Below are 13,754 nucleotides of genomic sequence, written 5' to 3' on the forward strand. Positions count from 1 at the left end.
GACCCATCTCCGCCAAACCCGACTATTTGAAACTCCCAGTGCGCCAAGTTGCGCCAGTAATCCCCGTTAGCATCGTTCCTCTCTGGGCGGAGTTGCTTATGCAGCGACGGTCTTCTTCTGCGCTGCTTCGTAGAGTGCTGCTAGGGCGCCGACGGCTGAGCCAACGAGCACTATGCAGATGTTAGAGTCTGTGAAGTTGGGATAGATGTTATTGGGAGACTTACTAGCAGTAGAGCCACCATAAACAGCAAGATCAACCCGATCAGCGACCTCGGGATCGATGAAGCCGAAGTTGACGCCCTTGACATATACCAGCCACGTGGCCAGGGCTTTGACGATGTTGTACGTGAACGGGTCAGCGGCGTACCTCGCGACTGTGACGCGGGCGTTGCCACGCTTCACATCGCGGAAGGTCAGGTTGTAGAAGTAGGCGAACAGGACTGGGACGAAGATTGATGTCGCCGACCAGAGGAGGGTCGTGCTCCAGTAGAAGCCTGTCAGGAGGACGAACAAATCCGGCAGGAAGACGGCGATCGATGGGGTGAGTCCAGTTGCGGGAATGTCGAACATGTACCTCCATGGCAGGACACGTCGTTGCAAGGCGAACGCTTCGAGCAGGAGGAAAGACAGCTGGATGGCGTTTACCGAGGAGAGCAACTCGCGGAGGTTTTCGATGTTCTCCGTGATGCCAGATCTGGCGTACAGGTCGCGAACACCAGAGGCAAACTTGGTGGATTCGTATTCAACAACATCAGCGACGTCGGATGGGGATGGTGGGCCTGGGAGTTCCGATCGACGACGCGTGCTGGGTCGCGGTGCTGGGGTGCGCGAGACGAGTTGGCCTGAGGGGGAGAGGGCTGAAGAGACGGTAGATGAGACTGTAGCAATCGCTTTGCGCGCAGAGGATGAAGCCGCTGCGATGGGGGACGAGATCGGATCCGGTTCCCTTTTCAATGCATCAACACACGCGCGCAATGTATAGATCGTTGTTGTACTCACTCTTGCTCCTGCTTAACCTTTGTCGCACGACGTGCTTTGGGCTTCACAGCACTCTTGACATCAATCTCGTCCTCACCACTGGGGACAAACACCGACTCTCTTTCCTTTGGTGGTCGTCCTGGAGTACGCGCGCGTTTGCCGTAGTAGTCTTCAAACGCGGGCACGCGCGACAAACGGTCCGGGTTCTGAGTGAGGGTGGTTTCCAGCAACGCGACGAGGTCGTCCTTGAGCAGTTCGTCGTTCCTGCAACCACGTCAGCCATGCGCGCATACCATACAGAACGCGCTGCATACTGGGGCAGACCAGCCTCGCCGCAAAGATCGAGCAGGGCCTGCTTGCGCTGGCGTTGGAGCCACGAATGCGACATGGTGGATAAGTCGGCGAGGGATGGGTGTTGCGGGGTCAAAATGGGATGATTGTAGTCGTGGAAGCTATGCGACCATAACGAGCATATGCAGCGGCGCGTTGGGGAATGTTGATGTGAATGTCGCGTGGGTGGTGGGCGTGGAGGGAGGGCCACAACAACAAACGAGCGGTCGGATGTAAATAGAGAGCTCGAAGCCTGATTCGCTGCTGATGCTTGGCGCAGCCTTTCACGTTCTGCGAGGCAGCTGGGACGTCGCTGTTGCGGCCAGGTTTTGTAGAGACTGGCTGAGGATTGTACTGGATTGATTCGGATTTGACTAGTTGTTGATTGACTGAATTAGTGGTGGTCGTGGTGGTGTAAACAGGCGTGGTTGTTGTCCCTCCCGCGACGTCATGGCACAGGTCGGACATCGGGCATTCCCTTTTGCAAGCCCGAGTGAGAGAGAGTGCTTTGAGGAAGAAGAAGCTCCTTAATCTCAACCACGCCTCCATCCGCTCAACTACGACATCTACACTACTGCCAGCCCGCCTCTCCACACACTGCATCGACGCTTTCAATTCCCCTCGCATGCTGCCGCTACCAGGAGCGCACACCCACCCTTCATGGTATTAGCCCGCGTGGCCGAATACCTTCTAGGAAACCAACAATCCCAACACCCGCCCCCGCTCAACTACATCGACAATGGGGCCTCAGTGCCGGATACGAGACGGAAGGCAGAAGGATCTGGCCAGAATACCTCCGCCCGCGTCTCCTCAGCCAAAGCCGTAGACGTCGACCATGAATCCTACCGGCCGCCGTATCTCCATGCCATGCTGGCGGGTGGGCTGGGAGGAACGATGGGCGACATGCTGATGCATAGTCTGGATACGGTCAAGACGAGACAGCAGGGTGATCCGCATATGCCGCCGAAATACACCAGCATGGGCAATACGTATTACACCATTTTCAGGCAGGAGGGTTTCGCGAGGGGGTTGTATGGAGGAGTCACGCCAGCGTTTGTGGGTTCTTTTGTTGGGACGGTGATTTTCTTTGGGTGCTATGAAAGCAGCAAGAGGATGATGATTGATAATGGTGTCACACCTGGGTTGGCGTACCTTACATCTGGCTTTGTGGCCGATCTGGCCGCAAGTCCGCTGTATGTGCCGACAGAAGTGCTGAAGACGAGGTTACAACTGCAAGGAAGATTCAACAACCCGTTCTTCACATCAGGGTACAACTACCGCTCGACCATGCACGCACTACGGACGATATATCGAGTGGAAGGTTTTGGAGAGCTGTTCTCGGGCTACAAGGCGACGCTGTTCAGAGACTTGCCTTTCTCGGCATTACAGTTCGCGTTCTACGAGCAAGAGCAGAAGATCGCAAAGGAATGGGTTGGCCCGGGTAAAGAGATTGGTTTGCCGCTGGAGATACTCACAGGAGCGAGTGCCGGAGGTATGGCGGGTGTTCTGACCTGTCCGATGGACGTGGTAAAGACACGCATCCAGACCGAGCTCGATCCAGACGTGGTCGCTGCCGCGAGAAAAGGGACATCCAAGTCGACAGCCACAGCCACTGCCACTGCGCCGACTTCACAAACGACGCATCGACCTTCTCCGGCTCCAACATCAACACCATCATCACGATCAATCTCAACATCTGGATCAGGCACAGCACTCAAGCATCACGGCCAAGTCTCGCTCGACACGGAGTCTGTTGTCAAGGCATTACGCATCATCTACCGTACAGAAGGCTTTGCCGGGTGGTTCAGGGGTGTAGGCCCCCGAGCAGTCTGGACGAGCGTGCAAAGTGGGACAATGCTGGTGGTTTATCAAAAGCTCCTGCGGTTCTTCGACGCAAATCCACTTGTGAAGATAGACGAGGAAGATGGCCTGCGAGGGTGGTCATGAGGGCGGTGGGCTGGGTGTTGCATTGCAAGGCGTTCTATCGATTACTGCCGAGGCTTGGGTTGGCGGCCATCAGCAGTCTTGGCTAAGACTTGACAGGGATTGCGCTGAGATCAGAAAGCGCAGACATGTACGTATAGACAAATCTCCTACCTACTCTGTACAGCTTGAAGAAAAAGACCTTTTCGAACTAGCCCCCTCTCATGACTTTACCCATGACTGGAAGTGAGACGTCCACACAACATCGAAAGCTGCTGTCAACGGACGAAAGACATATATAGCCAACAGATCTGGTTGGATCTCAACTTCACCGTACCACCGACCCTCACCTCATCTATACACACCATCAACAGGGGTCTATCCTTCAGGCCTTACCACATGTACTCCTGCTGCGGCTCTGTTCGACATCTGACCAATCACGAAGAGGGAAAATCAGCAAGACTACCAGAATAGGACCTTACTTCAAGTCGATATACCTAAGGCCTTAATACTGGTGTGGCATGGGACCTCTGGTGCTGCAGTTGGACGCCTACTTGCCCCAGGAGGGCGATCTGAGGAAGGAACTTTGCGACTTCATGACCAGAGCTACAGTAGCAGACAACCGCAGAACTGCGTGCTCTGCTCTGGCGACTCTAATAGAACGACAAGGTCTCCCGAGCACAGTCATGTACGACATGACGGAGATATAGGGCCCCGCGGTAGGAGGGCCTTACGCTCGTCTCAGCTGCAAGCACACATAGATGAACTCATCAAGAGACTAACACACAAATGTCGCGATCTGATTTGAAGCATGCGAGCCTGTTTTCAGGGGTCGGTAGTATTATGGCTTTGAGATCAGCCGCTACATCGATTCGCAAGGCCTACTTAAAATCAGACAAAGCCACCGTGGATAAGTGTAAGAATCATAACGTTGCTTCGCGCTGTACAATACGATTCGATCTCCGCTGAGCCTCTACTTACCAATATCCGTCCTTACTTTCCATCGGCAGGACTGACATCAAACATGGCGAGACGGTGCTCTTCTCTGCTCCTAGCCGGCCTACAGCTTCTCGCCTTAGCCAACTCAACCTACATCGCTCAACCTCGAGACATCGCCCACGACGTCGGTACTTCAAGTCTCATTCGACCAACCCAACAACACTCAGAACATCGACGGAGTCTGCCCCTCAGTCTGGAAAGACATCCGCTCCGAACTCTGGACTCGCTTCCAGGGCTGCACCCGCGGCGCCTCCTTCGCCATCCGCTTCGCCTTCCACGACGCCGCCACTACCTCCCTCCAAACTCCCTATTACGCCCCAGCGTCCGGGGGCGCCGACGGTAGCCTGCTCCTCTCCGATGAAGAATCCGCCCGCTCAGAGAACAACCCCCTCCAAGCTTTCCGCTCCAACCTCTCCGCCATCTACGACGCCTACAAACCACACATCGGCGCCGCGGACCTCGTTCAGTTCGCGGGGAGTCTGGGCATATATGCCTGCTCTGGGGGACCTCTGATCAAGACCGTCGTGGGGAGGAAAGATAGCGCCGCCGCCGCGCCGCCGAACCTCCTCCCCTCTGCATTTGGCCCTGGCGCGGACGCAGACGTCCTCCTCTCCCTCTTCGCGGACAAAGGCTTCTCTCCTCAAGACCTCTCCGCGCTGGTCGGCGCCCACACCGTCTCGCAATCCTTCGCGCAGCAAGCGAACCACATCCCCGTGGGCGGACAGCAGGACACGACCCCGACGAAGTGGGATGTCGTATTCTATCAGGAGGCTGTCGCGGGAAAGGGGGCGCGGCCGAGGGCGTTTCAGTTCGATAGTGATGTGAATCTTGCGAGGGGCAATGAGACGAAGGGGTACTTTGAACAGTTCGCGGCAAATAAGGGGTCATGGGATGAGGCTTTTGTGAGGGCGATGGAGAAGATGAGTTTGCTTGGGGTGCCGGAGGAGGCAAAGGGGGCGTTGGTGGATTGTACGGATGTTGTTAAGGGGTGAACAAGTAAGTGCGATGTGTCTCGGAAGCGTTGATTAACACGGCGATGTCTCCCAAAATGCTGCAGAGCCGTCTGATCAAGCCTCCAAACGTCGAAGGAGGTGAAATCGATACCATCCCTCGACAACAAGATTGGTATTTGCGAGTCCGTCAATAGTCTTTGCCTTTGCGGGCCAAGACCCACTTAGCGCAGAATGTCATGTGAATGTTCCGACGACACTCCACGATCGAGAACACCTTTCCTCCATACACTGGAGAAGACTACATCAGATTTTGCATTGTCCCTACGGTCACGTAAGTGTTTCCTTGTCTTTCTCCCACCGTATGAGGCTGCCACATTCTCTAGCCTCACCTGCTACTTTCTCAACCTCAAATCGACGCTCACAAAGAACAAAATCATCTTCGATGAACCCAAGTTAGAACCACGCAAAGCGGTCATCTAGCTGAAATGGTTCACACGTGCGAGCTTTCGGTTCGCGCTACTGTGAGCTTAGGCAGGAGCTTGGCAGGTGTGCTCGACTTCACCTGTTTCTTTGCAGGAGCTCGATCCATCGGTTCTGCACTTCGAACCTTGTTTCTCAGCTACCAACATGAAGTTCCGCAGAAGACATCAATACCAGTAGTCGCTGGGCTTGCTGGCCTTCATCCACCGAAGCGGCACCCTTAGGATGATCAGTCAAGGCGGACAAAAGGCACGATGCACTCGACGTCCTGCTGCAAGTCAAAGTATCTCACATGAGATGCAAAAGATTACCTGTTTCTGAAAGGATTTGCGACTGCATTCCTCATCCCGTGGTCCGCTCCACACTCCCAGCTGGCCACAAGAGCTCGAGTGCATCAGGACATTACAGAAACGAGATTTGCCTACACAGGACTATAGTTTGGCGCTGGTATCAGCTGTGCCTTGCGTAGTTGCAGACTTGTTGCCAGTTCTCAGGAGCTTCCTTCCAATAAGGGAAGCCAGTAAAATGCTACAGGACATGATCGACAAGCCGCAGCCTGGTACTACGGCTCCAACCATGTGTTCGCTGCCCGAGCTGCCGCGGCTCACGACCATTGAGTGTAGACGGCCGATTCATTGGACATGGTCGCTTGAGTTTCTGCACTGCAGTCAGTCGGGGCGGAATGGATGCAGTCGTGTCCGTGCCGGCAGAAAGAGTTCAAGAAAGTTACAAGACGGTATGTGGACCAGTCGACAGCATCAGGGCGGTTGCATTCGAGGAGCACATCCGGTCCAGCAGGACCAACGGCCCCCCGACACCTCTCTCAATAATGTATAAGAATTGGTAAGGAGTCTTTTCAGACTGCTTGACTTGGGCATCAAGCATTTGCACCTTCTCAAAGCATTGCAGCTCTTACACGATGAAGTACATCCTCGCCCTGATCGTGGCCGCAAGTTCGGCCTATGCAAGAGTCAGACCACCTAGGCCAGATGCATTTGTGTGTACCAGATTGCTTGCATTCATGCATGGACAAGGCCTGACGCCAATGAACTCATAGTCTGCCACTGTTTGGGATACATCCACCCCTGACAACTCAGCCTCGACGATCCAGAATCTACAGACGACTTTGACGGTTCCTGCGCTTCCTTCTCAGCAGGTGGGTGTCGGAAAAATCTCTTCGATAATCAACACATAGCGCTAACAGAGCTCCAAGGGCTTGTTCTTGTGGCCTGGCCTATACGCGGAGGGAGACTGGCTTGTCCAGACGATCCTCACCAACGACGGACAATATCTAAAGTAAGAATCGACCACGTGAACAAAACTCGACCCATTCCTCTGACAATCCCTAGCGGCGGCTGCGACACCGGGGGCGCCAACGGCTGGTGCGTCCAAGCCTATCAATACAGCGGCTCCAAAGACAACGGCGTCGGACCCGCGACCCTCGTGAAAGAAGGCGACCAGCTCGAAATCACCTACCAATACAACCCATACGTGGGCACTATGCAACAAACCACCGTCCTCGGCCAGACCGGCCAGACCCTCCTGAACTACACCTTTGGCTGCGGCCCCGGGGTCTCTCTCGTCGACTCTATCGAGTGCCACGCAGCGATCGACAATGTCCCGCAGCATACCTACACCAACACGAGGATTCAATTGAGCTCGCCGAATCTGAGCTTCAATACGTCTTTGAATGCTGACAACTCGAGCCCGAACAGTTTTGCGAGTACGGATGATGGGACGAATTGGTTCATTCCGGAGATTACGCTTTATGCCACGAGCTGTGAGTGCGATTCGAATGGGTTCTGTTAAGGGAGGTCGAAGTTTGGGGTTAGGGAGGGAATCTAGTGGGCTCGACAACATGGTCGTTTCAAATATTGTCGGTCCATGGATATCATAACCATGGCGCGAGAGAAATGTGCTTAAGTGATCTCTTCGTGAGTCTACGTTAGACGTTTTGATGACTTCCTGTCCGCAGATTACATAGCTCCCATTCAATCACTTCTGTCATATACGCTGGAAAGTCCGACGATATCTTCCAAATTTTCGGAAGGATGGAATGGGGCACTCGAGCACGGTTAGTCTTGGTCCAGCTGGGCCTTTGCAACCGTCCGAAAGCCCCTTTCACGACTGATGCTTAGACCTACCATTCTCATCCGTGTAGCATCTGTAACTCAACAAACGTATTGAATGCAGGCTTAGCAGGCAATTGTAAACAGAGTTTACTCGTGTGACAGATGTCGTTCCGATGGTCTGTGCGACGCTTGTCGACGGGTGTACCCGGAGGTAAGTGAATGCTCCGCAAAAGATTTGTGTGCTTGCACTTCTCATCGACTTCCATCGAAACATGGCCTTTTTTCATCGAATACGTGGTTGCGTACCGCATCTTCAACGATAGCCAAGAATTTGGGAGCCTCAATGAGGAACGCGACGACTATCTCCTGCCGGAACGACATCCACGCACGGTCGCTTCTAGAACATGACGACCGCGGAGTTGGTGACTTACTGTTGGCCAGCCCTTTGCTCACCAGACCACGTGCAGAAGCGAGACTTCCAAGTTACATGAGGCTGCAAATAAACTCTCACTTCTCGCGACCAGGGAATGGTCCGCATCTAGGGCATCTTGCTCCCTGATGGGGCATGCTTTGACAGTAGACCCGTTCTAGAAACAAAGACATTGCTTCTCTTTGCAGACCGAATCTCTCGGTACCATCTCGAATCCTGGATCTGATGAACAGCCTGCCGGATCCGAGATGCACAATCGAATGGGAGTACACGCACTTGTCCGCCCTCTTCTATCCAGGCTTGGGGCGTCTCATTCATCGGTGAGGAGGGGGCCATTCACACTGGCTAAATAGCCTCTGAAATTGGCAGCGAAAGTCTTTCAACGGCTCATTATTCAAGGACGCATGTACGCACAATCTCCATTATCGCTCTTTGCATAAGAGAAATTGCGCAAATGGAACCAGCGCTGGACCATGCCACGCATACCAGGACACAACGAGCAGGCTTCGAAACATTCAGGGTGCTGTTATCGGTTCCTTGTCAACTCTGAGAGAAGCCCTACCTGCATCTGACAACGCCCGAATTCTTGATCAGCGATAATCATGAGAGTGTAGAACATGGTCGACAACAACTTCTTCGCTGGCTCTCAGATCGGGTCAATCGTTCCATCTCGAGTAACAACTACCACATGCACTTCAGCACGCCCTTTCTCTCGCGGAACTCCGACAGTCCCGCAGACAAGTGAGACCTAACAAGGGTGAGCAAGGTTGATCATCGTGCCTTCGAAGAACGTCGGTAGATCTTCGACTAATCCTTTTGACTTCGATCTTACTTCGCTGGATCTAGCAAATCCCTGCGAGACGCTGCCTCCCTACAATTCAAAGGACTGCTTGGAATTGGCAGAACTCCCAAACTCGGAATCTGCTGCGACTTTTATTGAAGTTCAGTCGCTGTGAAGAAACCTTTCTGGGTCAACATGCTGCTCTGGGGTTGAGCCTTTGGCGAAGCGAGTGGTGTTACTACCTGAGCGTCTTGTGACCTGAGCACGCCGAGGACACCATCCGCCACCTCCATTCCGAATGCGAGCACGCCTTCATGGAGCGTTGTTGCCCTCAGATGTCTGGTTTGTCCAGCCTCCTGTGAGATCTGCCCTTCAACTCGAAAACCGACAATGATCGATCTTATTGGTCGACACACGTCAATGAAGCGTTCAATACAGCCGGCCGACTCCGCTGGTACCCTTTCGCCTTTGCCTACAGAGCTATACCGTGGATTGACAGCCGTCACTGTCCTGGCTTTCCTCTCCCTCGTCACCACCGCGGTCTTGTTCGCACACCTGTCATGGCGATTCATCACCTGGAAACATCGAGGACACGCCCGGATCAATCAATACGTGGCACTACTTTTGAACCTGGTGTTGGCTGACCTACAACAAGCCATTGGATTCTCGCTCAATGTGGAGTGGGTCAGGAACGACAGCATCACAGTACTGACTCCCACGTGCTGGACACAAGGCTGGTTCCTCAACGCGGGAGATGTTGGCGGTGCCGTGTTCACGTTCGCCATGGCGGTACACCTGTTCGCTGACATCGTCTTCGACTGGCGACTGGGACACACCCCTTTCTTGATCAGCATAGTTGTTCTTTGGATCTTCAACTACTTCCTGGCCACAATCGGTATCATTCTACATCCCGGCGATTTCTACATGCGAGCAGGACCGTGGTGCTGGATTCAGGAGAAGTACATGGACGAGAGGATATGGTTTCACTATCTCTGGATTCTTGCAGTCGAGTTCGCGACACTCTTGCTCTACTCCCTCATGTTCGTGGTACTCTGGCGGAGAGTACGGGGCTTCTTCTACGCGGACTCAGACATAACACAGATCAGGGCAGAGTCGGCGGCTCGAAGTGTCATCGCCTACCCACTCATCTACGTTGTATGCACACTTCCAGCTGTCATTGGACGACTGAGGATCATCGCCGGCGAGAAGGTCGGCTTTACAGAGTTCAGCGTCATTGGCGTGATGCTCTGTTCCAATGGATGGCTCGACGTTCTGGTCTACTCGATCACCCGCAAATCCCTCATCTTTGGACCAGCGATGCCGAGTGGTGAAGTTCATGGACTGGAAACCTTCTCAACTTGGAATCGTACACGTGGACGTGCAGACCATCGATGTCGTACGGTCACGACGATTGAAGCGGGGCCAAGTGGTGTCGACGGGGTCAGGAACCCGGAGACAGTGCACATCAAGAACGACAGCGTCGAACGATTATTCAGCGTGGGCGGCAGAATCAAGGCTGAGACTGTCGTACATGTTGAGAGCACTGCCAATACGGATGGAGAAGAGTTTTTGGCCAGGGTGAACAGCGAGGCTGACGCCCAGAGTTTCGGCAGCTTTGAGAGGCAGGTGCATCTGGACCTCGATGCTATTGAGAGCCCTCAAAAGATTCGGATGCACGATGGAGCAGACTGAAGAGACGTATGATGATACTTTGGACGCGGATTTACTTTCTCAAGAGACTCCTACTAACGGCTAGCAAGAGGCAAGACTTGCAATGACTCGTCCCATCCGACACGCCTGCTCGCCTCTCGCTCCCTCCGTGAATGTCTTTGAGCTGAAGAGTTCGATATTATGACCCCGTCTAGAGCAAGATCGCCCTACTTCAGCCAGAGCGTTGGAAGCGCGTTGACAAGCATTTGGTTCGCTACCAAAGACGCTTCTGCAAGCCCCTGTCCGTACGCTCCCCTCAAGAATCGGATTGCCCGCGTGGCTGGGGCCTAGACATGGAGGAACACCCAGAAACGTCTGCAAAAGAGCTGGAGAGAACGACATAAGTATGACCACGGCCGCCCATGTCCCAATTTGATTCACCGCACTCAGCAACCATCCGCGAAAGCTCAGCGGCTCACTCGATTCCTCCGACAAAATGGCAACCACTCAGATCGATCTGGTCTTCGGACTGAAGAACCACTCGCAGAAAGATCAAATGATCAAGGAGATTCGAGAATGGCTTGTCAAGACAGACCCGATTCCAGGGAGCTTCTCGGCGGGCCAAAAGCCGGGCAAAGTTGAGATCTGGTGCGTCACATGTTTTCCAGACGATGTATTGGAGCTGATCTGTATGTTATAGGACTTCACCAGTGCAGGATGACAATCGTCTCCTGGTCAAGTACGATGGATGTCCACCTGGACATTGGGGCGGTATATTTGTGCCCATTTCGTTTGTGCCTACTCGTCAGTAGGTGGACGGGACGATTAGTGGAGTAAGAGATGAGATATTCGATCATACATGCGGCATGGTGACTGACTATTCAGCCAGTATCGGCAAATTCTTTGAACTGTATTGAGTTATGACCGATTTTCCGCTGGTCTTGGAGCTACATTTGTTGTAAACCTGGGAATCGTGCTTCCAGATCATTCTTCCGCCACAATGTCGCTGTACAGTCAATTACCTCTATCCCGCCCAATACATGCATGCTTCACTGACTTCCATCCAACATCACCCTCAACTAGGACGTGGTGCACACAACAACGTTACTTCCCTCCTCATTCGACGGCACGCAGGCAAAGGGGCTAGAGGAAGAGAATCTCAACTGGAACGTTCCATTCGTATGGCCGGTGAAGGTGACGTCTGCACTCGAGTTGGATGGGTTGATGCCGAATCCAGTACCAACTTCCAAGGTCGTAGGAGTGATCTTGAAACCGCCGCCGAGACCAAAGGCGTCTGAACCTGCTTGGAGACCACCTCAAAAACATCATCGTCAGTACATACCTCTCTCTGTCCCCTGATCAATATCTCTTACCGCCGTATGCAACTCCATTATCCCAGTTCACACCGCATCCAGCGCCAATGCTGCCAAAGGGGCTCAGAACTCCTCCGATTGCCACATGGCCTTCGCCGCCGGTCGAGTTGTAGTTCTTGTCCAGGGAGAGCACGGTAACGTTGCTGGCTGGGAAGTCATGGCGCTGGAGGCTAGCTGCGGTGGATGCACCTGCGAGGGCGAGGACGCCGATGATTTGAGAAAACATGATGGGTCGACTGTCGTGGATTCGGTTGCAAGGTAAGGCCGTGTGGATCGATTTTGTAAAGGAGTGACTGAATACTGAAATTAAAACGAGCGTGAGATACGAAAACAGTGGATCTGTCTGTCTTCAACGAGCGAACAACCAAAGGTACGAAAGTATATAATAAATCGAGCACCATCACGACGTTGCCAAACTCCGTTGACTTCCGGCCCAGAATCCAATCTCTCGTCCACCGAAATTACTCGGTGCCGGAGACTGGGGATCCTGGTGCCGGAAGCCGCAGAACTCGTGGACGGCATGGATTAGCACTGGGGTTTTATGGAGCCGGAGTCGAGAACCTGGATAGCACTCGACTCCAAGATCGACGGTCTTGATGGCTGAGCTTTCTTCGTCATCATTGTCTCTTCAGCGTCTTCTTCGGGATCATCAGAGCCTTAAAAACCGTGGCATGGCCCAAATGAATGCCTCAAATAAGTTCTAGCATCGACTGACGCCATAATTCTCGGCTTGGCTATTCATGACGAAGAGAAACGAGTGCTGGTGAGTGCAATGTGCATGTTCTGACGCAAAATCCGACTTTCACTATTGTCTGAACTTCTAGTGACGCTTCGTGCTGGCCTTCAGAGAGAGGGAGCAGCCATACATATCTCCCATATGCCTCCGCAATGGGCTTGAGAGCCATGGTGGGAACGATTTGGCCACCCACTTCATTGCTAGCGCCTTGGGCAGCATTCAGCCCAACCATTAGAGGCCTTGAGCACAGTCTTGTCCCGACTGGACGTACCTCCAACCTAGGAGCTCGTAGGCAGCACTGGCAATGTCCCATTGGCACTCTGAGAGATCGACGCGCTTGGATAGCTCGTCCAAGTAGCGTTTGACAAGGTCTGAGACTGCGTCAAGGCCGGCATAGCAGAAGACTCCAGAAACCCATTGCAAAGCCCATTGTTGCAGGTATTGTAGGCACACTGCGTATTGTTGGAACAGCCAGCGTTGAAGTTTCCACACCGTCTGATGATACCCGAGTGGCTTCCCCAGCATTCGACTCCATTGGCACATTGGCGGTCGTCAGAGCAGGTTTCGCCGAGTAGGAGAGAGCCTTCTGCTGCGGTGATGGGTGGCTGGCCTTGGGGTTGGCTTCCTGGGGTGCCAGTGATGATGATGATCTGGGAGGTTGTGGAGGTCGATGTTGGAGTGGTTGTTGTTGAGGTGGTCAGGTTGGCGATTGCACTGGCACACCATTCTCGTATCCGAGCCGCATCTTCCCCATAGCAAGCAGTGCGGTCGCAGGAGCATTTGACCTCAGCCTGGCCGGAAGTGACGCATTGGTTGTAGGTGACCTCGCAGTCGTCCAGCGCAAAGGCAGCGGCGAGGATCGCGGTGATGGCGATGATGGATTGATGCATATCGATCGAGTCTTGGGCGAGCTGGTGGAAGAAGTCAGGCGATGTCAGATTGATATTTGTTACTTTCGACTTTGGAGACGGGACGGACTTCAACTTTTTTTCTCCCCTGATCCAGGACGCTATTGCAGACGGCGTTTTGTCCCTTGGCAATGTTGAGTC

At 53.6% G+C, this 13,754-nt stretch overlaps 8 protein-coding genes across 8 annotated transcripts; 5 read left to right on the forward strand and 3 right to left on the reverse strand.

Annotated features, from left to right (window-relative positions):
* Positions 1-96: 96 nt before the first annotated feature.
* On the reverse strand, positions 97-1,366 carry M409DRAFT_69803 (uncharacterized protein; the record flags this gene model as incomplete). Its single annotated transcript, XM_033818447.1, has 4 exons — positions 97-170; positions 225-946; positions 1,000-1,242; positions 1,293-1,366. 4 exons carry the CDS (start codon positions 1,364-1,366, stop codon positions 97-99), a joined length of 1,113 nt encoding a protein of 370 aa, XP_033662354.1.
* Positions 1,367-1,968: 602 nt separating this feature from the next.
* M409DRAFT_69804 (uncharacterized protein) lies at positions 1,969-3,255 on the forward strand (the record flags this gene model as incomplete). The annotated part of the gene is made up of 1 exon (XM_033818448.1): positions 1,969-3,255. One exon carries the CDS (start codon positions 1,969-1,971, stop codon positions 3,253-3,255), a length of 1,287 nt encoding a protein of 428 aa, XP_033662355.1.
* Positions 3,256-4,255: 1,000 nt separating this feature from the next.
* M409DRAFT_28196 (class II peroxidase) lies at positions 4,256-5,222 on the forward strand (the record flags this gene model as incomplete). The annotated part of the gene is made up of 2 exons (XM_033808919.1): positions 4,256-4,358; positions 4,423-5,222. 2 exons carry the CDS (start codon positions 4,256-4,258, stop codon positions 5,220-5,222), a joined length of 903 nt encoding a protein of 300 aa, XP_033662356.1.
* A 1,360-nt stretch (positions 5,223-6,582) lies between these two features.
* On the forward strand, positions 6,583-7,472 carry M409DRAFT_28197 (uncharacterized protein; the record flags this gene model as incomplete). Its single annotated transcript, XM_033808920.1, has 4 exons — positions 6,583-6,660; positions 6,721-6,819; positions 6,877-6,959; positions 7,013-7,472. The coding sequence occupies 4 exons, from the start codon at positions 6,583-6,585 to the stop codon at positions 7,470-7,472; spliced, it is 720 nt and encodes a 239-aa protein (XP_033662357.1).
* Positions 7,473-9,366: 1,894 nt separating this feature from the next.
* On the forward strand, positions 9,367-11,000 carry M409DRAFT_69806 (uncharacterized protein; the record flags this gene model as incomplete). Its single annotated transcript, XM_033818449.1, has 2 exons — positions 9,367-10,342; positions 10,981-11,000. 2 exons carry the CDS (start codon positions 9,367-9,369, stop codon positions 10,998-11,000), a joined length of 996 nt encoding a protein of 331 aa, XP_033662358.1.
* A 92-nt stretch (positions 11,001-11,092) lies between these two features.
* Positions 11,093-11,408, forward strand: M409DRAFT_28199 (uncharacterized protein; the record flags this gene model as incomplete). Its single annotated transcript, XM_033808921.1, has 2 exons — positions 11,093-11,244; positions 11,297-11,408. The coding sequence occupies 2 exons, from the start codon at positions 11,093-11,095 to the stop codon at positions 11,406-11,408; spliced, it is 264 nt and encodes an 87-aa protein (XP_033662359.1).
* Positions 11,409-11,675: 267 nt separating this feature from the next.
* Positions 11,676-12,195, reverse strand: M409DRAFT_59171 (uncharacterized protein; the record flags this gene model as incomplete). The annotated part of the gene is made up of 2 exons (XM_033814113.1): positions 11,676-11,911; positions 11,970-12,195. The coding sequence occupies 2 exons, from the start codon at positions 12,193-12,195 to the stop codon at positions 11,676-11,678; spliced, it is 462 nt and encodes a 153-aa protein (XP_033662360.1).
* Positions 12,196-12,983: 788 nt separating this feature from the next.
* On the reverse strand, positions 12,984-13,595 carry M409DRAFT_59172 (uncharacterized protein; the record flags this gene model as incomplete). The annotated part of the gene is made up of 1 exon (XM_033814114.1): positions 12,984-13,595. The coding sequence occupies one exon, from the start codon at positions 13,593-13,595 to the stop codon at positions 12,984-12,986; it is 612 nt and encodes a 203-aa protein (XP_033662361.1).
* Between the last annotated feature and the right edge of the window lie 159 nt (positions 13,596-13,754).

This window comes from Zasmidium cellare (genome assembly GCF_010093935.1).
Source record: "Zasmidium cellare ATCC 36951 unplaced genomic scaffold M409scaffold_41, whole genome shotgun sequence".
Lineage (NCBI taxonomy): Eukaryota > Fungi > Ascomycota > Dothideomycetes > Mycosphaerellales > Mycosphaerellaceae > Zasmidium > Zasmidium cellare.